Source organism: Ictalurus punctatus, chromosome 3 (genome assembly GCF_001660625.3).
Source record: "Ictalurus punctatus breed USDA103 chromosome 3, Coco_2.0, whole genome shotgun sequence".
NCBI classification, from domain to species: domain Eukaryota; kingdom Metazoa; phylum Chordata; class Actinopteri; order Siluriformes; family Ictaluridae; genus Ictalurus; species Ictalurus punctatus.
Genome location: NC_030418.2, coordinates 30,099,460 through 30,123,190, shown reverse-complemented (window position 1 = coordinate 30,123,190; position 23,731 = coordinate 30,099,460). Strand labels below are relative to the sequence as shown.

Here is a 23,731-nt window from a genome sequence, read left to right as displayed (position 1 = left end):
TCGGCCTGAATCAACAACTCGCCTGGGCTTTAATGTTTATACGCGATAGTGTAAACATTGCATAATGCCGATCAAAACTCAATCATTTTATGAACGCCGGGACGATGAGTGAATCTCACGGAGCCTGCAGCCCACTTCCAAACTTCACTGCTAGACAAATAAACAGGCCACAGAGACAATCACCATGCAGGGCTCGGCCAAATTCTACCGAGCAGCCCTTCGTTCGTGTGCTTTATCCCAGACCTAGTTTTTCAGTGAGCCTTGTTACAAATTCTCACATCTCTAACTCACCATCATAACAGAAGAGTCATCCAAAAACTATTTACAGCACACGTTTTTTCCAAAGGACATTCTCCTGAGTTTCAGATCTAAAAACCAGGACAAACAATTGTGATGTTCATTTTCATTGATTCAGTAATAAAGTCTCGACTGGTTCTTGTTTCTAAACCCCGGACTGCTCTGAAGTTGATTTGACATGGCAGTCGTTTGTAATGAAAATCTGCAATGCCTTTCTTTCCTCAACGCTGTGTGTCATTTTCCGCCTCTCCCCAGGAGCTTTTCCACTGTTTCCTTCAGTAATTCTGACTTTAAACAACAGCTGGTCACCGTCTACAAATATATGAGGCAAATTGCATTCATATTACACAGTCATATTTGAGGGTTTATTGTTTGCTGTTTGACTGTAATGTGCTTTTCATCGAAACCACACAAATGTCATAATGAAATTGTCACTAGGGTAGCGTTTCATTTGGAAAAATGTTTGGGTCCCTTTGGCCCTATTAAGTTGTGTCCTTTTCTGATTGGATGTCTGATTGTTATTCCATGTTAAGGAAGAATTAAGGTCACTTTTTACTTTTATACGCCAAATCCTGATTACACTTTGGAAAGCTGACTTATTCTCCAAAATCATCTCATCAACCTACTAAGATTTTTTTTTTTCATACTGCAGGAAATTCATGTGCCTGTGCTTTAGCTCATCCCAGGATTCACAATCTGCTCGTAATGAACACCCTTTCAATACATGTAGTACTGTTTGTCTTTACTCTTCTACATCTGTACATTGGAATGATCTGCGCTATCCGATGTCACCCAGAAGAGGACAGGTTCCATTTTCAGTCTGGTTCCTCTCAAGGTTTCTTGTCTTGTCAGGAAGTTTTTCTTTACCACTGTCACCTCCGGCTCCCTCATTAAGGATTGACATCTATAATCTGATTTCTGTAAATCTGTGCTTTATGACAGTGCCAGTTGTTAAACATGTTATACAATTGAACACAAGAAAGCTTATAATATTTAATTACATGATGAGTCTACACAGGTGAAATCCATACTGATAAAATATACACAGTTTAGTGTAAAAGTTTTAGGCACTCTGTTTGTTTTTAGTACAAACGTTGTTATAGATTTTTTAATGTTTGTTATAATTTTGTTATTTTATGAAGTCTACATTACTGAGTGAGTACAAAAACATTTTAGATTCCCAAACATTAGTTTTCCATCACAAAATTAAATGTTAGAGACAAATGTTTGTATGTAAGTAAAGAAAGCAGTGTATTAAGCGGTAAAAGACACTTTTCAGACAAAAAACATAATGAAGGCTGCTGGATTTTGCTGCAGAAATAAGAATCGAGTGCGACAGTGAAAGTCTCCAAAAGAACCGTGTCTGGTTCTGCAAGATGCGCAATAAAACTTACAGCTCATTTCCTTATAAAACTGTAGAAAGTGTACCTGAGACTACTTTTATTTTATTTTTATTTTTTAAACCAAAGGATCTTCAAACAGTCACTAAATAGTGACTTTGTTTCATTTATTACCGTTTATTACTATACTTTATAGTATTTTTTTTTTTTTTAAATGTAGAAACATTTCATTTCTTATTCATTAATAATCTAATCTGATGTATTTACATTGTACTGTACAGAATAGATACACAGGTCTATTAAATCAAGTGATTCAGCCAATTATGTACTTATGACACTGTAATTGTGTCTTCATGCCTCTTTCATTGGCAGCTTTATTACTAGTTTGAATCGAATTGAAACTGTGGGCGAGTAGTAGCACTACTCTTGTATAGCGTGTTCAACAATAGTACATAAAGGCGCGATCACAAAACACATGCTATGTTACCAAGCAAGTTTAATAGACATTCTAACACGTTCTCCTCCAACACATGTACAGTCATGCCCATAAGTATTTGGACAGCGATACAAATTTTTTAATATAAATTTGCGTCTGTACGCCACCACAAACAGATTTGAAATGAAGCAATTCAAGGTGTGATTGAAATGTTTATTTGAAGCTTTATTTGAAGGGGTTTTCACAAAAATATTGCATTCACCGTTTAGGAGTTACAGCCATTTTTTACATCGTCCCTCCATTTTGGTGGTGTACAGCTTTGACAGCTAGGCAGTTAAAGCTCTTACATATTGTACATAAAGCCATAGACCTTTCCTTCATTTCATCTCATTCTTACTAATTTATTGTAATCCACCCAACTTATTTCATATGAAAGGTTACAAAGGTTAAGGTTAGGGTTTAGGTTGGGGGCTAGTTTCTGTTTGTATCTTTTCTGTTTGTATGAAGTTGAAATTCTAACCACATTGTGTTTGCTTTTTTGAATTCATCCACATTTGTCATTTTCCACAAATGATCGATGGCTATGCCAAAATAGTATCATTATCATTTTATGTATTTTTACCCTAAAGTAAAAGCAAATTCCACTATGCTGGCAAGAAAATATGATACAAAAAAAAAAAAAAATTCAGCTAGTCTTTTCTACAGTTATCAAAAAAACAAACAAACAAACAAAAAACAATTATGCAGCTAGAATACCTTCGTACAGCATTTATTTTTGGCCCAACCTAAAATTTAACACACCAAAAATATGCTAACGATGTATATAGGTGTATGCAATTGTGTTAGATCTAATCCCAATTGTTTTTCTGAAGGGAGTTTTGGAAGTTCATATCATCATGACTGTACAGTTACAATTTAGTCATCATGACTGTACAGTATATATATATATATATATATATATATATATATATATATATATATATATATATATATATATATATATATATAAAGGAATATCGGACAGTTTTGACCTTATGGAGAAATTTGGCTGGACTCCATATGGAAAAGTGCTTCCTTACAAAAACTGCAGATTTAAACGTTTCTTTTGGTTAGTGAAGTTAACCATGCTTCATTAATGATAGTGATGATAATGATAATGAGTCTTTATTGATCACATATACATATGCACAGTGAAATTCTTTTCTTCACATACCCCAGCATGTCAGAGCGCAGGGTCAGCCATGATACACCACCCCTGGAGCAGAGAGGGATAAGGGCCTTGCTCAAGGGCCCAACAGTGGTAGCTTGGCAGTGCTAGGGCTTGAACCCCCGACCTTCCGATCAGTAACCCAGAGCCAAGCCACCACTGCCCCAAATCATTAGGGTTAGATTTTGGTGTAGGCAGAGCATTAATTAGCTGCATTAACAATTATGCAAACAGAAGGTCCTCACTAGTATTGTAACACAAAAGAGTGTCTGTTCGCTTGTGCGGCTTTATGTATAAATAATTCATATCTTTTGGGTAGAAGGTATATATGTGGTTGTGTACGTCAATGAAACCAATACCGGAACTTACAGGCTACAAACAGCAATGTACTGTATGTGCATTTATATAGAAGAGTCATGATTTATAATCACACTATCCAGTGTCATCCGTGAGAATGAGGATGGGTTCCTCTTAAGGTTTCTTCATCTTGTTGTCTCAGGGGGTTTTTCCTTGCCACCATCGCTTCTGGCTTGCTCATTAGGGATAAATGTCCATTTAAATTGAACTTTTCAATGTCCATTGTTAAAAGCACTAACTAAATAAAATTTAATTGAATAGATATCAAATCAAAGGCCCTAAAGGTCAGTTTTTGTCACCCATCATTCACTGTGCATTGCTAAAGGAGCCGTATACTGTCTCTCCTGTCCGCTTTACAAGTATTTACATGTTTTTTTGTTTTTCGCACTATTCTGCGTAGACTGTTGTGCATGAAAATCACAGGATATCAGCAGTTTTGTGAAATACTCAAACCAGCCAGTCTGGCACCAACAATCATGCCACAAAGTCAAAGTCACTGCGATAACTTTTTTTTTTTATCTATTTGTTTATTTATTTATTTATTTTTTACCTCATTCTGATGATTGAGCTGCATCTGTATGATTTTATGCATTGCACTGCTGCCATATGATTAGCTTCTACACTCTTCTACAAATGTTTCCAATCTAGGTATCATTTTTGATAATACACTTTTGACTGAACCCCATATTAGGTCATTCACAAACAATCGCTTTTAATGAACTCCGCAACATTTCCCCAACGTTGACCATTACTTAGTTGGAAAGATGACGAAACCCTGATCGATTCTTTCACAACCTCACATGGCGATTACTTCCATCTTCTTCTTCGTAATTCCATCTTCTTTAGCATTTCTCGTAAAAAACTCTAACTAAACACCCACATATTCAGGATTTAGCTGCTGGAATCGTTATTCATACCAAACAGATTACACGTGTACTCCAACACCAACACCGGCTATCTGTTTCACGGCGTATCAAGTGCAAACTTCTCGCTTAGAAAGTGCTACGTGGCTTCACCCCGCCTTATCTGAGAGCTGTTGCAGCCCTACACCCCTGCTCGGACTCTCAGGTCCACCAAAACTGGTCTGCCGGTGGTGCACAAGACCAGCCTTACATCACAGTTTGGGGCAGATCAGATCTCTCCACCAGGACCCAACGTGTTTCTCCCAACATGTTTAATGTAAAATGTACCTTTTATCCCAAAACTTTTCACTTTCTTCTTCCTACCAGTCATCTTCCTGCACAAATATGTCTGTGTACAGAACATGAGTGTTAGAAAGACGCTATAAAAGGAGAATGCGTTGTTATTATTGTGTTTCCTTTTGTCATGTACTTGTATTTCTCTTTAATGCTGAGTCCAACATGTGGACTTAAAGCTGTGAAGAGTTATGGTGTGAGCAGTGCCTGATCTTACTTACCAGCAACTTAACCCCATTGCTCCAACCATTATGAAGACTGTTGTTCTTTTGGTCTGCCGATTTCAACTTCCAGGTCCTTATACTTGGAAAGTTTCTCAATACAATGGACAGAAATTCTGATGGAATGGACACATTCGGAAGGCAGCGTACCCTTGTCTCTTGTGTGTTGGAGGTTGTTGTTGTTGTATCTCAGGCTTTTTGGTGGTGAATTCTCATGGGCAGATCTCAGATTATCCCATGTTGTTAGTTACTATTCGGTCACAGTGGTTGGCTGGTACCATGCATGAGATGTTTATAGTTTGTATTATTATTATTATTATTATTATTATTATTATTATTATTATTATTATTATCCACAGGTTCCAAACAGCACATGCATGTGTATGTGTATATGTCTCATGCACATCCTCCTCCTGCACCATCCTCCCTTCAGTGCTTTAATGGGGGCGGAGGGACAGAAATCTATAAAAGCGCGCGGGCCTCATCACAGAGCCGCAACGGTGTACACCGGTACACGCGCACGGATTAACCGAGAGAGAGAGAGAGAGAGAGAGAGAGACTCCTGATAACTAACTCATCAGCTCCCTCCGCGTTTGCGTCATACTACACTATGCTGACCGCGTAAAACTCTTTTTTTTTTCTTTTTTTTCTTTTTTTTTTAAACAGTATTAAATCACAAATTTATATTTTTTTCCCCCCTCCCGGACATTACTGCACGGAATTTTATTTATGCGTTTTTAATTCATTCCTCCAAACCCGCAAGCTCCCCGAAAAGAAAAGAGAGTTAAAGAAAAGCCCCGCGCGCTCCGGGAGGATGCTCGCGCTGACGCGGAGCTCGTGCTGCTGCTGCTGCTGGCTGCTCGCGCTACTGCTGAGCCACGCGGGAGTCAAAGCGGCCAACCACAACAAGAACATCAACTCCATCAAAACGGCGCCGCTCGGAGAGGCACCCACCGCCACCGCCGCCGCCGCCGCAGCGTCCACGCACCCGGGCAGTGTGGCTCACGCGCCGGCGAAGAAATCCAACGTTCCCGTGCAGGTAGGCTACGCGCGCGCGCTAGCGACAGGTGTCCGGGCTTTATTTCTGTATAATTCTCTAAAGCAGATGAAGATTACTTCTTAGGGCTGATTCAACTAACTAACTAACTAACTATTACCTGCATGTACACTTTGGGCACGAGCACTGTACAATCTCAGAAAAAAAGGGTAGGCTACTAAAATCTACCTTTCCTTGTCACTCCCTCTAATGGTACAAATGGGACATCTTTTGTACCTTAAGTAGTCTGAGGAAAGATGCATGCAGTGTAAACCTTAAAATTATAATTAAGGTCCAATACGTCCAGTTTCTAAATGTACACTATTCCCATTCCCATTCCCACTAAGAGTACTAAAGGTACAGTTTAGTAGACTACTTTTGTTCTGAATGTAGTCATGCACGGGGTCAGATCTTAAAATGTCTATTTAAAACAAGTGCCATTCAAACTATGCGCGCGCGCGTATACAATTACACACAGTGTTACAGAAGTAACACAGCATACCATACATTTACAGTTTCACATCCAACTATTGAACGTCTAACCAGCAGTTAAACGGGGATTTAGGTGTGTGTGTGTGTGTGTGTGTGTGTGTGTGTGTGTGTGTGTGTGTGTGTGTTGGGGTCAGTGTGTAAAAAAGCAGCAGTCAATGATAATATGGAAATGAGAAATGTGATTTAAAAACAGATTTCATTTTCTCCCACTCCTCATGTTATCTCCAATTAAATTTTTGATTTTCCTCTTTTTTTGGTCATTTTTGTCTTATATTTAAATTTCTCTTCATTCTCAACACAGGTACATAATGCTGTAGTGACTTTAAACAAGCAGAATAAAAAAAGGGGGAAAAGGGGGGGGGGTGAGTATGTTCTAGTGAACTGAGTAGACTCATGTTACTATTGTAAAAAGAAAATTATTCAAATTCTACGTTAATTTAGCAAATTCTCCATCTCACGTCGAAAAAACCCCCCCAAAAAACCTCACGCTAGTACAAATAGATCAGCGTCAAAGCAAATCATAAAACTAAAATTAGTTAAATTAGGAGTGCAAGAATTAGAACAGCAAAGAGAACAGTACATTTCTATATATAATATATATAATATTCTTAAAATATTCAAAAGTGTTTATTGTGAGTATGCGTGTCCCCACTCACATCAGAAACATTTTTACATTACCAGACAAGCATGATTTAATTCTTTATGTTCTTCTACACAGAAAATTAAGTCGTTGAATCACTTCAGCCGTCCTCGATGTTGTCAGCAATGCGCTCACTTCACTCCCCGGACTAAACAGCCTTGTGCGATGCACTGACATACATGCGGTAACACTGACTGACCAAAAATCTCTACACTTCTTTGACGAAACTGTTTGTGCTCCATGTTTCGTAACATTTCCAAACAGCTGTTTCCATGGAAAACAATGCAAAATATAATATTGAGCAAGTATTACTTTAAAAGAATAACGACTGAAATGGTGGAAGTTTATGAGGTGAATTTGAGGATTTTTACGGACCAACAACGAATAAGCAACATGTGTAGACAGTGACGGCAGGTCCAATAGGGTTGTATGCACGTAAATTATGATAATTGTCATATTATGCCGTGAGGACTATAGAAATGGAAAACTTATCCTGAAATTTTTTTTAAAAAATTTAATTATATGAGAACACTTAGTGAAACGCTCATATGGAGGTCACAGCATAAAAAAGATGCATACTGTAGCTACTTTTTTTGTGTGTTGCAAAAATAACCATCAACCAATATAGTGTGCAGCCTAAACAAGGTGTGTTGTCATGTGAAAATGGCCTGCTGAGTAAACTATATTTACAACAGCCTTATAAAAAATATATATATATATATATATATATATATATATATATATATATATATATATATATATATATATATAAACATTGCATGTTTGATCGTGGTCATGATCGTGTGTGCTTCGAATTCAGAAATCCAAATAAATAAGATTTTCCCTTTACGTCATCCTTCTCGCTTGTGGATGTTATAATGAATCATTTCTCAAATCTGGCACCTTGTTAAAGACTGAGAACACAATATTAATAATTAATATTTATTTAGTTTAGTGTCTTTATAGTGAAGACTCGAATATTGAATATTTTTGCACGGCTTTTCCTGCCGTGTCATAAAACCTGGTGTGGAGAGAAAAAAAAAAACGCAGAGGTCAGTGCAGTCGCACATCATAAATCATGCTGTGCTGTCACGGAAAGAGAGAGAAAAAAAAGCACTGGTGGTGAATGTATGGTTATTGGCGTCTCTCAGGTAAATTTTTATTTATTTATTTTTTTTAAGTCCTGGCACTGATGAAGTTGATAAAGTAAGGTCTCGGACTTTGTGTCTGTGTGTGGCGCTCTACAAATGTCTAGATCTCTTCCAAGCCGTTCAACGGATACCACTGATCCGTTTGGCTGATCTGACCACAGTGTACACAGAGCGCGACTACTTGTTGCAGAACTGAAAGACCATGCTACGTGTATCCAGTCAGGCAAATGAAGAGGATTAACAGCGGTGCTGGTGTTTTCTGTAAAGCAGCATGGATTCAATTCCAGCCACAAATGGTGGCTGTCTTCCAACATGCCTGAGGCGCTTACCGCTGACCCTCTCAGCCCATCTGAAGTGCTTGTTTATGAGCTGGGTAAATAAAAGATAGCAGTGTCGATGTTGGCGAGAGAAAGTGTGGCCTTGTGGTTTGCACCAGCTTCATGGCCGGTTCTTTTTTCTTAATTTTTTTTTCTTCAAGGAACCTGAGTAAGGCGTATTTATATACTGCGTAAAACTCAAACTGGAGGAAGGTTCAGCCAAATGAAATTCATACAGCAGGATGGATTTATTCTGTGGCTTTTCACTTTGTCACACTCACCCCGGTGTGATATAGCGAATCTTATTAAGTATCTGCTGGTCATGCCAGGAATCAGAAGTGTTAGACTGATGGAAAGCTGGCCTAAATATCGCAATCGCAAAGTAGAGCACATAAGGCATATTGGAACTTCAAGCGAGCCTAGAATGTATGACAGATGAGGTGCTGAGTGTGGCTTTTATCGCTCTCTGAACAGAGGTGACTCACTGAAGTGTTGGACGAGTTTTAGAAGGAAACTCACCATCTCGGGGGTTTGCTAGGCCGTGTGATAAACGTGTAGTGTTTGTATCCGTCTTTAGGAAGCCACTCATCCCCTCAAGGGCTCCAGCTCACTATCATTAAAGGATAAGTGGAGGATCTAAACATAAGCTTGCAATAAATAAGTCCCATTTGTTTACGCTAATACACTGCGAATTAGAAGTGTAAGGGAAACAGGCCACCCAGCGCTGCACACTAATGCCAAAAGAGAAGCAGTTCGTTTGTGTTTGTGTCACATTCTCAGAGTGGGCCAGCAGCTCGAAGACATGTTGTACTCGTATGTTTTGGCACTCTTTTGATGAAGACTTCCTCAATGTAAATAATAATGGTATCGCATATTTCCATCTGCCCTCCTCGATGACTCCTAAAATGAAAAAAAAAACATCAGTTGAAACTCGGAAGTCGCAGAGTGTTTCGGTTAAAAGAAACCCCCAGTGGAAATTTTGAGAATCTGTACGTGGGTGGGCAGCAGCTTTTGCCAAAAACAGAGGTACTGGCATGGGCATGGCATGCTTCACTCCTGTAACTGAGTGCAGCAGGGATATGGATTCAGTATCAACCTTGCATGAACATAGGACCTGTTTCTCATCAGCAGCTCAGTTTTCTTTTTTTTTTTTTGTTGAAAAAAACAGTCCCCTTATTTAATTTGACACAGTGGTTCAGTTAACGAGAGGGGGGACCAGATTGTTTGGATCTGGCTTGTAAAGAGAGGAAACAGGTCTCTGCTGCCCCCTCTGGGGTTAAGTGGCTGTTTAGTGATGCTAACGAGCTGAGAGAGTGAACTAAACCAGCCCGAGGTGTGATGGCTCGTTAGCGCTAGAAGGGCTAATCACACCTCGCTCACTCCTGCGAGCCTGCGAGACGCCACGACCGCTACCACCTGGCTTAAAGCATCTCATAGCTGTTATGATCTCCAGAGCTTGCGAGATTGAGTGTCCAATTATCCGTGCTCATTAAAACTGTTCATTTCCTCACTCGTGCTAGCTAGCGCTCTTCCTTCCATGGCCGTTTCTCATAGGCTGCCCATTGTTTATGTAAATCGTGTTAAATGAGTGACAGGCCCGCATTGAAAAGTGGCCCTTCAGGGGTTAGTGCACACATGTTTTGTGGTGGAGAGATTAACCTTAAACTTGGTCTTCAAACAGCGAGAGAAAGCACAGGCCGCCTCCGTGATCTGGTCCTCATGGCCTTTGAGGCTGGATAGCATTTGTTTGCTCTGTGACATCGTTTATTTTACTCCGGGAAACCCTCTCTGCTCACTAACACCATTCATGGTGTCAGGTGTCCTTTCTGATTCCTTAAGGTCAGATCCAGAGAGGCCCAGAGGCCCGGGAGTTCACAAACCTTACGAGAGAAACGGCAAACCATTCACAATTACACGTTCCGCTTCAGCGTTCCTTCCAAACCAAAGCTTGTGTCTAGGCTTTGAAAAGCGGCCTCATTTGAATTACCTTATTTACTAATCTTTCTTGGGAGCGTATTATGGAATTATTTAGTCATCAGGATTGCTTAGAGATGGTGATTTAGACAGCGCTGAAAGACAACTCAAAGCTGTAAAGCCAAAAGCTTAGTGGGGTTTTCTTTTTCTTTTTTTGCGCTGGAGAAGTAACAAAATGCACCAGGGTTGGGTATTATTATACAGCAATCCAACACTGATATCAAATCCTGGGAGTGACGGGTTTGTGGAAAAGATTAGGGAAAATATCGACTGAGAAACAGAGTATAAAGCCAAAGACCAAAAAGGGTTGGTCTTCAGAATCCAATCGTCTCAGCAGATGCTTTCTTCATCTACTATACACTTTCTATAAGCTTATCACCTCCATATTTACTAATTCTTCCATCCTTTTAACCCCCAAAACTCCTTATATTCTTCACCCTCATAGCTACTTACCTTTCCTATTAATTCCATAAGAGTTAGAGAAGAATATGCTTTAAGACCAATAAATGAATAGTAATGTCACCTTCTATTCGCAAGAAGATAGTCTTTAAGAAAAAAAGCATATATATATATATATATATATATATATATATATATATATATATATATATATATATAAAGAGGGCTGAGATAAGTTGATTAGTTTCCTGTAACAGCATGTTCTGGAGTGTTTGATTCCTCTATTTAATAAAGAATAACTCATCATACTTTAAAAAATAAATAAATAAATAAAAAAGATTAATAGTTACATTTAATGTTGTGGAATGTCCACAAAACAAGTATCTGGTATCACTTACGTTAAACGCGCCTTTCTTTCACCAGCAGAACGCACGACTTTCCCCTCCTGAAAAGTTACGGCTTTCCGTCTGAGTGTTATAAAGCGCTGGCAATGGAGATGCCTTCCAAAAATGCTAAAGAAACATCTCCTCATAGAAAACTTCACCAAATAAAGTATTACACACATTTAAAACTAAAATCTGTTTATGTTGAGGATCCTCCATGGATATAACTGTGTAAGTTGTTACCATGGAAATAATAACTTATTCATGTGATAATAGGATGATATAATAATAATAATAATAATAATAATAATAATAATAATAATAATAATAATAATAATAATGAGCGCTTTAATATAGACCTGTGATTTGCCTTGCAGCTGGACAGTAGTCAGAGCTACTGTTATAGGACATTAGGTATAGACATGATATGAGCATTAGGATTTTAGTATTAGGGTTTTACAGTGATGCTGAATGACTGATTTCAACAGACATGCCCAAGACCATGAACAGAATAATTTACTGTTCAGAAAACAGAACCGCGCAACTCAAGTATTCACCTCGGAGAGACAGACAGTGGTTTTGTCTCAGACTTGGTGTGTATTAGCTGAGCGATGAGCACTCGCCTGGACTCTATTACAGAACCGAGCCAGCAAACATGCAGAGAAGGTTTACGCATGTCTATATTTTACATTTACTAATTGGTCAAATGAAAGTTCTGGAGTTTCATTAAGATTCACTTCTTGTAGATTTTCTGTAAGGGCAGTATGACTTAATATGAGCATAACAGTTCATATGAGTGCATTTTGCACCAAGTTAAGGCATGTTAGTCGCTCGTGGGCCAGAAGTTACAATTTATTACTGTCTCTTTGCATGGAAATCATTTTCTCATTGTATGTCCTCGTGGAGGTTTGAACCTGAAATATATCAAAAAACAAACACAAAAATGTCTGCAATAAACGATTATAACAGTTTTTAATATCTATCTATCTATCTATCTATCTATCTATCTATCCATCCATCCATCCATCCATCTATCTATCCATCTTTATCTATCTATCTATCCATCCTTCCATCCATCCATCTATCTATCTATCTATCTATCTATCTATCCATCCTTCCATCCATCCATCTATCTATCTATCTATCTATCTATCTATCTATCTATCTATCTATCCATCCATCCAATGAATCAATCAAAGGAATGTGAATAGAAATTGATGCCCTGTACGTGTACATATAAACTCAATTCACTTCCATTTTATTTGGATAATGCTTCGGTTTGGACTGACGTGAGAGAGTAAGAGATAAGATATGCTCGTGAAAGAGCAAGTGTACAAAAAGTATAAAAATCTAAAATTACATTTAAACACATCGAGGTGTTTCGAATCTGCATTAGCTTTAGGGATCATTTTTCAAATGTTCCTACTCCGTGTCGCTCCTCTGGGCGGAGAATTCAATACTGAATTTTGATTTCTTGGCAGATGCACTCACGATCAGTTTAGGATGAAATTAAGGACGGATCCTGGGGCATGTACGGCTGAATCTCTGTGCGGAGCTTTAAAGTTCAATCTGTGTGATTTATAAACATATTGAAATGTTTAAATCAAATGAAACAAATATTGGGCAGGATAATGACAGCTTGAGATATGACATTAGATTAGAGCTCCACCCGGGTCGTTATACATACACACAAACACACACGAACACACTTGTTTTGACCTTTCTGCTCATTTATTCTTTTGCCTTGTTCGCCTTGATCATCTCGGCACAGCAAACACATTAATCCTGGTTATGTGCTCCCTGCTATAATAGAGCTCATCAGCATTCAGTCAGATTAAAGATGAATAAAGCGAACTGGAATGCACATTGCACAAAACCATCATGCCTCCTACATGCATCACCGAATATCACACGACGTCCACTTCCAAGTTCGTCTGTGAGAAAAGATCTCTTACTGGTTAAGCGTTCTCACGAACGGGCGGCTGCTCTTATTATAGAGGCTGGAATTTATTTATTTGTTTGTTTATTTATTTATTTTGGTAAGATTTCTCTTGTTGGACTGAAAACATTACTGGCATTTCGGAGACAAATGACAAATGTGTCTGCTTTAAATATAAATACCACCCACACTCTGTAAAACTGTGTACCTTCTCAGGTAATCATTATCCTGAATATTTAGCCTGAGTATCATGATCGGAGACCTGGTGCCCTAGATTTGACTCAGGTGAAGGTATTTACCTCATAACGTCTGGTTAGCATTAGAAATGTTTTTCTTCATGTTACGGCAACGTCTGGAAGTTTTGTTTGACGTTTTGTAGAGAAACCGCACACAGGTATGAAATTTCACACCATTTTGACTCGGTATAAGTGGATCCCGGGTTTGTGAAATGTTAATTTGTCGAATTTGTTATATAGTTTCTGAATAATTACGAAGACCAGCTGTAATGTCTCTCAGTCTTTTTCTGGAAACAGTGTGTGTGTGTGTGTGTGAGAGAGAGTCTAACTGAAAAAAAAAGCAAGCATTCCACACTGAAACAAGGTAAAGCCAGGCAAGCTACGAATGTTTCTTTGAGCAGTTTTAAAGGTGTGTGCTTTTAAGAGATTCAGCTTCCCTGGGAGTAAAAGAAACATTTAAAAGATCGTCTCTCTGTGTCTAGGAGTACAGCGGTGAGAAGCAGTGCAGCAACGATAAGGACTGTCCGGTCAGTAGTTACTGTCACAGCACGCAGCACGCTCCATCACGATGCCTCACCTGCCGCCGGAGGAAGAAGCGATGCCACAGAGATGCCATGTGTTGCCCCGGGAACCGCTGCAGCAACTGTATGTACCATATATCCGTTCCTCCTGAAGCTGTTCCACGTTCTTGTGCATGTTATAGACTACAGAATTGTTAGTCTAAGTGTTTAAAATGATATATGTGCACTTGCATGTCCATAGGTAACTCAGTCAGTCATGTTGTTCGTTGTTTGTTTCTTGCTGCTCTTGTTTTTTGTGGGCATGGCCTGACTAGTGTTAGTGTTGTTGTTGTTTTTCAGATCCAGTGAGAAACTGTAGTACCGATATATAACTTCTAATGTGAACTGAACAAAACAAATGAAAGAATTCACTCACAGTGTGAAAATTGTTTGTTTTTAAATTTTTTATTTACGTGCTACATGCTTGGCTTTATCCTAGCTTACTAGCTTAATTGGCAAAATTAGCGAAGCAAGCTACATACGCAACGATCTCTGCTACACTCTTCCAAGATTGACTTTTCTTCATTATGTCCGCATACACATTTAATGAAAGGTCATAAAAAGACCTGGCGATTGAATAAGAACGTTTCACACTCGAAATAACTGAAAAATGAAAGCAACATTGCCTAAAAATAGGTTTAATAATCTGAGATTTGTTTCTTGTAATAAGAAATGCTAGATCAGTGTGAGTATATTCGAGATATTTTCACACAGCGTATGAAACAATTATATGTTCATTAGTGCAAACAGTAAATGGGAACTAATTGAAGGAAGGATGTAAAGTTGCGAATGCGTAACTGAAGAAACCACACACATTGGTCTGTGTAATCGTTTATTTGAATTTGTTGCTTTACCACATCACGCCTGATTTGCAAACGTTAATTCAAATGTCTCGTGTTGACACATACTGTCACTTTCTCATTTGCCAGCGTGATCATAGAGTGATCTATGGAGGTGGTAAAGCTGTACCATATGCAAAGAATACCTTCAGTTGACATGTATTATATGGAGTTCCCAAGATTGGTATCATGGAAATGTGATTTTAAAAAAAAAGATAACTGTTTCTTGTCTTATGAGTTTAATTGAGCTAATTACAATTGGATGGCCAGATATTGGTATTGATTTTTAGTCAATTTTGGCATCAAAATGATATCGAAATCCTTTTTTTCTTTTCTTTCTTTCTTTTTTTCTTTTTTTTTTTTAGCAAAGGTACTTTATAGAGAAAAGCCTTTAAACTAACTAAATAAGACTTTTTTTGTTTTAATGATAAATGTATACTGTACTGCATCTGCAGCAGTTAACAAATGCTTTTACTAAGTAAATACATTTCAGGAATACAAGTTTTTGTATAATGCAGTGTGAAGCTATGTCATGTTCCATGGTAATGATGATGATGATGATGATGATGATGATTATTATTATTATTATTATTATTAGTAGTAGTAGTAGTAGTAATAGTAGTAGTAGTAGTAGTAGTATGTCATTGTTTAGATACAATTATATTCATTTATATTTCCATGAATAAATATCCAGGTAACTCTGTAAATATTTCCAGGTACTGAATATTCCCATGCTTCCAGTCACATTGATGCCACATTTCTCTTCCCGTGCTTAGTTATCTGCGTCCCGTTCCCCGAGAACCTCATGACCCATCACATCTCATCTTTAAAGGAGCAGAAAAAGCTAAGCAAAGACAAAGCCTGGAAGAAGAGTGGGAAAGTCCAGACCAAGGTCTCCCTCAAAGGTAAGGGAATTCACATCTAAATTTTTTTTTTACATTTCTAAATGTCTGTGGCATTCAGAAACCAGTTCGGAGAGTTCTGCATACTTCTGTGCAGTTTGCACGTGTGACCTGAACTCATGTCCTTGATTGTGTTTGTGGAGAGGGAGCGCCAGACTGTGAATGCAAACATAATTGCCTGTTGCTCGTAAATGAACCGAACCCTGATCATTCAGCGCAGCTGGAAGCATGCACCTACTCGTACTCCTTTCTTTTAGCTAGTTGATGGATAAATAAAACGAAGTGTAATTAGACATTAGTAATGTGTAGCTCAGTATAAATTTAATCTAGCACAGTTCCTGATATAAAAAACCTGTTTGTGAGTCATGATGTGTTATATAGTGACAAAGGTATTGATTCTGAGCTGAGGTTTGTACAAAAATCTGCTGAAACGGTGTAAACAAATAAGGTCCTAACCTCAAAAGCCTACCATTAAGCAATGAAATACTACTCTGTTTATTATTAAGTCTTGCAAAATAGATGGCTTTCTTGCAGAAGGAAATTAGTTGGCATTTTTTTAGTACTATTTATGAGTCTACCGAATAGGATTTAAATAACCCCGTTTTTGCGGGATGTGGTTGACCTACGGTTCAGCTAAAAACAATATAACGAAATGTTCCACAGTCTGTGGTTATGTTCTGGCACTCATGCCATTTGGGTTGCGTGTTTAATCAGCAGGCCAAAATATTGCACAAAAATCCCTACATGACACAGTAACATATATAAATAAAGGTTTGCTATCCTAATTATCCCATCGAAAAAAGCAATCTAAGTCGCCTGACAAGCAGCCGGACCGAACCGGTTAATAAATCAGGAAGTTGTTTGCTGGGATTCTACGAGGCGCCATATCTCTCTCTTTATTTACTGACCTTCTAAAGCAATTTTAAATGCAGTGTAACAAGCAGAGCTCTGGATGTGTTTAAACTCCTGTAGGAGTAAGCCAAAACAATGTAATGGTCTCATTTTCCTCCGCTCCCTCTGGACAATTTGGATTTGCAATACTTCCTCAGCAGAATTGCTTGATTGCTTACAGTGGGGTTATTACAGCAAACATACTGATTTGCTACGGGGGCGTACAATACCTGCAGGCTCCACAAATACTGTAATTCGGTTTGGATAATGTAATAAGTCCATGCAGTTGTGGTGTGCCATGTAATCCGCGTGATGAACGTTGTTGCCCAGGGAATCTACAGTGTTTGTTCCCTGAAGTTCAAACCATGTAAATGTTCTCTCAAAGGTACAGCATTGGCTCGTGAGGTACAATTATTCAAGCTTTAGACTCCAACCTTACGTACTTAAGTTTTCAGCATGTACTAATTTTCCACTAGATTTGACTACTTTTACCAAATCAGGATCTTCCCACACAGGTTTTGCATAGACCATTTCCAACCTAAGGAACCAATTAGGTTGCTAAACCTTTTTTCCAAGAATGTAGGAACTATACTCTTGCGGGTTCCTCAAGGGTTCTGTGGATGGATAATGTTTCCAGCTTTCTAAAGGGGTTCTACTTAAGCTAACAACTCTCTGTTTTGAGTTCTACATGGAACTTTTACCACCCAAAAACCATCAGGATTTTATCCATTAACTATCCATTCATTCAATCTAAAAACTCCTAGCCAAAAATCCCAAACCCAACGGATTCTTTGTGTTATAAATTCTCCGTGTAGAACCTGGTTAGGAAGATTTTTACGTACACTATCCCAAAATCTCCTTAGGAACCTTAAGTTCCTAACAGGTTAGTAATGGGATAAAAGATATACCACTGAGTTACCTCAAATTAGCTTTCCTAGACTTTCATCGAGTACCATGGTGAATTCTTTCTTTGTAAAGGCTAAAAACATTTACGAATAAGTTAATGTTAGTTACCTTCCCCAATATTATTTGGGAAAAAATAAAGGTTTAATCTAACACCCTAATTATTGGGTTGTAAAGGAACTACATAAGAACCTTTATAATATATATATATATATATATATATATATATATATATATATATATATATATATATATATATATATATATATATATATATATATATATTTCCACTATACAAACCTCTCCTTAGAAACAATGGAACAATGTGCCATTGAGTTAGGTTAGTTAGCATTCCCAGACTCTAGGAAGGTTCCAGCTAGTACCCTGAGGGATAGTTTGAGTTGTATAGGATCTATGTAGATCCTAGCAACACATGATTATTGGTTCAAGCAGGAGCTGCTTAAAAAGCTAGGCCAATTAACCATCCAAAGAACCCAAGAGCAACCCTTTCTTCTAAAAATGTAGTGGAAGGCATTTTTACCCAGAAAGATGATGTGGTTCCTTTATTTTTATGTGGCAAAATAAAACGTTTCCTAACCAAGTGTTCCTTTGACGTGTCATTATTTTACTGGATTGTTTCAGCATTTCAACATAGTACATGACAATGCTAAAATGTTTAACTGGGTTCATCCCCATGGTTTGTGCGTAGGTCATGAGGGCGACGCTTGTCTGCGTTCCTCAGACTGTTCAGAGGGTTACTGCTGTGCCCGCCACTTCTGGACCAAGATCTGCAAGCCGGTGCTGCGCCAAGGCGAAGTGTGCACCAAACAGCGCAAGAAAGGCTCACACAACTTGGAGATCTTTCAGCGCTGCGACTGTGCCAAAGGCCTGGTGTGCAAAGTGTGGAAGGATGCCACGTCCTACTCCAGGTCCAGACTGCACATGTGCCAGCGGACCTGAGAGGAACTAGGGAGCAGCGGCGAACGAGGGAGCTTCACCGATAGGTCCTTCGTTCCCTCCAGGGAGCGATGTGGAAAGGACTCCCTCTTCCCAGGACTCAGAAAAAACGTGAAGGGGAATCATGGATAAATGAGAGGAGATTACAGTGAGACAGAGATTAATCTGGGCCAGTGTGCGTGCGTGTGTGTGTGTGTGTGTGTGTGTGTGTGTGTGTGTGTGTGTGTGTGTGTGTGTGTGTGTTTGTGTGTTTGTGGGTTTGTAATAGAGGATTGACGTTCACTATCGATGAATGAGGTTCATGATCAGATATAGCTGTCTTTTCATGATTTATTATTTTTTTTGCTGCACATGTTTTGAAGAGATTTATATGAAAGCCAAAGCCTTAACAACAGGTAATGAGGTAATGAAATGATTTCAATGTCTGTAGGAATTTAGGCTTGACAGCATATTCGAAAAACAGGACTGAGTTATCCAGTGAGGAGAAGCACACATATTTCATACACGTTCTGCCAGGCTTCAGGATAATCTATCAGAAATAACCACTATGTTCCATGGATTCCACAAAAACATAATCTCTTACTGTTCTGTAACACCATCAACTATATAACCACATGTTCATGTCTGTTAGGTCTACCACATCTCATTGCTTATATTACTTTTTTTTTATAAGCACTCGTTTTGTATATTGTCTCAAAAAAAAAAAAAAAATAGCGCACAGTCACTTAGTCTCGGCATCGTCTGAATCTACAGAAGTGAACCATGCCTCAGTGCTGCTTTACTGATTTAGGGCTGTATTCAGTGTTGGTGACTTAAGTCCACGCTTTACATCAATATTTAAGTGGGGAGATATTTGTAAGCTAATAAAATAGCACTTGATCCAGCACATCCTATCATTTTACCTTTTATTTATTGATATTGTGCTTAATGACGACTTAATGTAGCCAGGAGGTCATGAAATCCTAATGTGTGCACAGGATATTGGTTATTTGATCATGCTATTTTGATTTGTTTAATAAAATTGATAAAATAATGCCAATGTTTTTGTTAATTCGATGTGCTTTCCTGTAAAAAAAAAAAAAAAAAAAGAAGAAAAAAAAGAAAAAGGAAAAAAAGTCCACGGTTTGCAGGATAAGCTTTCCAAACATTCATCTGCTACCCTTTAAGCTCACTTTAATTTAATTCATAACTTTACACTAAAAAAAAACAACAACAACAATATCTTTAAAGGGATGATACTATTAAATAATTAATAGTGCCAATTTTATGTATTTAATATTGGCCTCAAATTGCACTACGTCATTTTTTTGTGCATTTGCAGCCCAAATCATGACATACTGTGGTTACGTTAAACTGTCAGATAATAGCACTGGACTTATTACTGCTCCTCACTCGAGCTGATATCATGCGAGAAAATTGGTTTGAGAATTGTGCGTAACTGACACACGCCTTTGTTTTTCTCATGCGGTTTCTAAATGGTGCTTAAGTTCAGTCTGAGTTCTAAATGCACAATTTCTGTATGAAATCCTCACTGCATGTGCTTAAGTCAACTCTGAATACAGCCATTAGCGACCAGCGGCGTGGGTTACAGTTTACATGTTCTCAATGTCCATGTATATGGTTTCAACTAAAGAGCAAATTGAGGATATGGTAAACTACAGGGTAGTACTCTGTGAAACAAAGCATAGTTCTCTGAAACTGTGTTTTTCCCTTTCCCTTTTTTCCCCCCCATAGAATGCCATTAATAGCTAAAATATGCATTGAGAATGCATCCAGGAATCAGGCACTGCTGTTTGTTTTACAGATGTTGCCTATTTGTACGAGGCAGGATCTTATGATCTTAGTCTGTTTTCACTTGGCAACATCCGTTGCCATCACGAAAGCACGAACACATGAAACATTATCGACTCGTGACAACACCTTCCAAATATGGCGAATACAGGATTACAGGATCGGGTTCGGATTACAGATCTAGTCTTAAAATGCCGGATATACTGTATGGGTCAGTGAGAAAATATTACTACAGTATCACAGAGTGATCAATAAGAGAACACCGAATGCCTTTCTTATTAAAGTTGCATAACTCCTTCATCCATACTTTCTACAGATTCACTTTGTGTACAAGACTTTAGAATTCTAAAAAAAAAAAAAAAAAAAAAAAAAACTTGTTTACAGCTTGAGACTTTTGTGTATAGGTCATTTAAAAGAATCTGTAGATTCACAGCAATGCCTTATGATTGTGAATTTTAGATGAAATAACTGTAGCCAATAATATTCATTCTAATTACAAATGGTCTATTTTGTGAATATTTTTTTTTTGTATTGTATTTTCCTAACAGTTCATAAAGAAGTAATAAGCTCTTATTGTAAATAACAAGGAAACTGAAATGAAATGTATTTAAAAGGAATTGTATATCATGTACATATGATGATGGGAAGTATGGAGGCTGTGCGTTTGGTACAGAGCCTTGATTAAAAGCAGACGTTGTGGAAGCATGTAAAGCTCCTTTTATAGGAGAGTTTGCGTACATTTAAGTGCAGAAAGCCTATTTTACATCTTCACTTTTGTCTATACAGTGGCATTTAAGATATCTCCATAGAGAATTATTACTATTAAATTATTTTTTTTAGAACACCTTTAAATGTTTTGTTCAAGTCGCCTTTAATGAGTCCTTATTGTGCACTTGTTTTCTACAGTTGTTCCTGAAAGAAAAAAAAATGACATTGAAACTTGGTGCCCTATTTCCCACTTGACAGAAATCCCCCCCCCCCCCCACCCCCAGTGTATATTTACAATGTTTAAATGATTAAAGAATGTATTTTGTATTACAAGCCTGCCTCATAATTTCTGAATTTTGAAATAAGTTGTGCTTTCAAAAAAAAGTTTAATAATAATAATAATAATAATAATAATAATAATAATGCCCTACTAGTATAATCAAAGTTAGTGATCACAGAGAAAATAATATTTGTCAACTTCATGTAGACTATAGCTCCCTGGGATAGGCTCCAGGTTCCCCGTGACCCTGAAATAAAAAGGAGTACGTGATAGAAGATGGATGGATGGTTGGATGTAGACTATAAAAATTAAAATGAGGATGTAGCTGGAAAAATGTTTCTCACACATGAATTGTGTGAATTGTGTTGAGATTTTTATATTATTGATTTATACTTACATGAAAGCAAACAATATATATATATATATATATATATATATATATATATATATATATATATATATATATATATATATATATATATATATATATATATATATAGGTCATATATATGTATGTATATATATATGATCAACACATATGTTGATCTGTGTAGCTTAAATAGACATTATTATTATTATTATTATTATTATTATTATCAAATGAAAATAGTATGTATTAATAATAAGAGTATTGAGGACTAGTATGACCAATTTGTCAATAGTTTGTGTTTTATTTTCTATCTAATTAATTTAAAAAATAAAAGTACCAGATCTAATTTGTGAGTACATTTGACTTTTTATAGAGTGAGGTTTGAAAAAGATTTCACCACTGTGCTGCACATGTCGGAACAAAATGTCATATATAACTCTTTCAGTTCATTGAAAAGCTTTGAGTCGAATCCTCCAGGTTACACTGCATTCACTGTAAGTGATCTTTATTCAATGTGCTCTGAACTGACATTTATTGCTCTATATAGTCGGCCGTCTTGCGTTGCAAATAAGCAACCTGTGTGCATTTTTCCCCCCGTCGAGGACCCGCCGCCATTTTCATGACTGGGTTCACATTTACAGGCCTGACACATCTATAAAACTCAGCGCAGACTGCAGACTGGGTCTTTGTGCGTCTGGCTGACTGGGCAGAAGGATAGGCAGAAAATACTGAGTGCTTATTCTCAAACCTTTTAACATGAGAAACTACCAGCAGTGCTGGCGCTGTCTATATAACTCCCCTCTGACCGAGGAACCAGGCCTTAATTGTGTCCGCTGTAAAGCACGCCTCCTGCTGTGACTCTCAGACGAACGTTTTGAAGTGAAACAAATATGTAACGTGCAACTGTTGGATTCTGTAAAATTTCAGCACCACTTCAGAGCGACGTAAAACAACAAAATTGCTTACGGATGGAGGAAAATAACCCAATCAACCACTTCATAAGCACATAACCTTTATGCAGTATTCTCAGTACTGCAGTAGGGTTTAATTTTTACAAGAACAAGAAGTGTAATTTACATGAACACATCATGATTCACTGAGTTTAGCCTTTAGTGTTTCTTTGTTTTTGTTTTGGTTTTTTTTACTAGTTTTGCTTAATATAGATTACAGAATGAGTTTCGAAGAGACTGAACGTCTTGTAGTGAACTGATATTAACATTCCTTTTAAGCTGAGCTGGCAGTTTATTATTTCCTAGATCATTATACCTAATAAACTGGCAGTGTATAGATATATACATACACTGAGTTAGTGGTGTATTATAGTAGGAATACTGATTTGGTAACTAGTAAAGTGGCAGATTATTGTATACAACAACACACATATTGACTTACTGAAAAGGTTGACATTTAGTAAAATATTCCATCCATCCAATTCATCCATCCATCCATCCATCCATCTAATTCATCCATCCAATTCATCCATCCATCCATCCAATTCATCCATCCATCCATCCAATCCATCCATCCATCCATCTAATTCATCCATCCATCCAAACCAATTCATCCATCCATCCATCCAATCCATCCATCCATCCATCTAATTCATACATCCAATTCATCCATCCATCCAATTCATCCATCCATCCATCCATTCCATCCATCCAATCCATCCATTCATCTAATTCATACATCCAATTCATCCATCCATCCATCTATCCTTAATTCCTTCTAACCTTCCGATAAGGAATATTACATTCCAGATGCTCTCCCCCTCTCCAGCCCGCTCTGTCTAGCTGTTCATTTATTTATGAAGCCAATATTCTACCAAAATAAATTATTTGAATGCCCTCAAACTAAAGCGGTCATCGAATTTGCTTTCATTATTATAATTTTTTTGCATATTTGTTTT

At 37.7% G+C, this 23,731-nt stretch overlaps 1 protein-coding gene across 1 annotated transcript; it reads left to right on the top strand.

The window, feature by feature from the left end:
- The first annotated feature begins 5,537 nt into the window (after nt 1–5,537).
- Nucleotides 5,538–21,505, top strand: dkk2 (dickkopf WNT signaling pathway inhibitor 2). Its single transcript, XM_017463327.3, has 4 exons — nt 5,538–6,093; nt 14,104–14,266; nt 15,797–15,925; nt 18,426–21,505. The coding sequence occupies exons 1-4, from the start codon at nt 5,869–5,871 to the stop codon at nt 18,674–18,676; spliced, it is 768 nt and encodes a 255-aa protein (XP_017318816.1). The 5' UTR covers nt 5,538–5,868; the 3' UTR covers nt 18,677–21,505.
- Nucleotides 21,506–23,731: the final 2,226 nt, after the last annotated feature.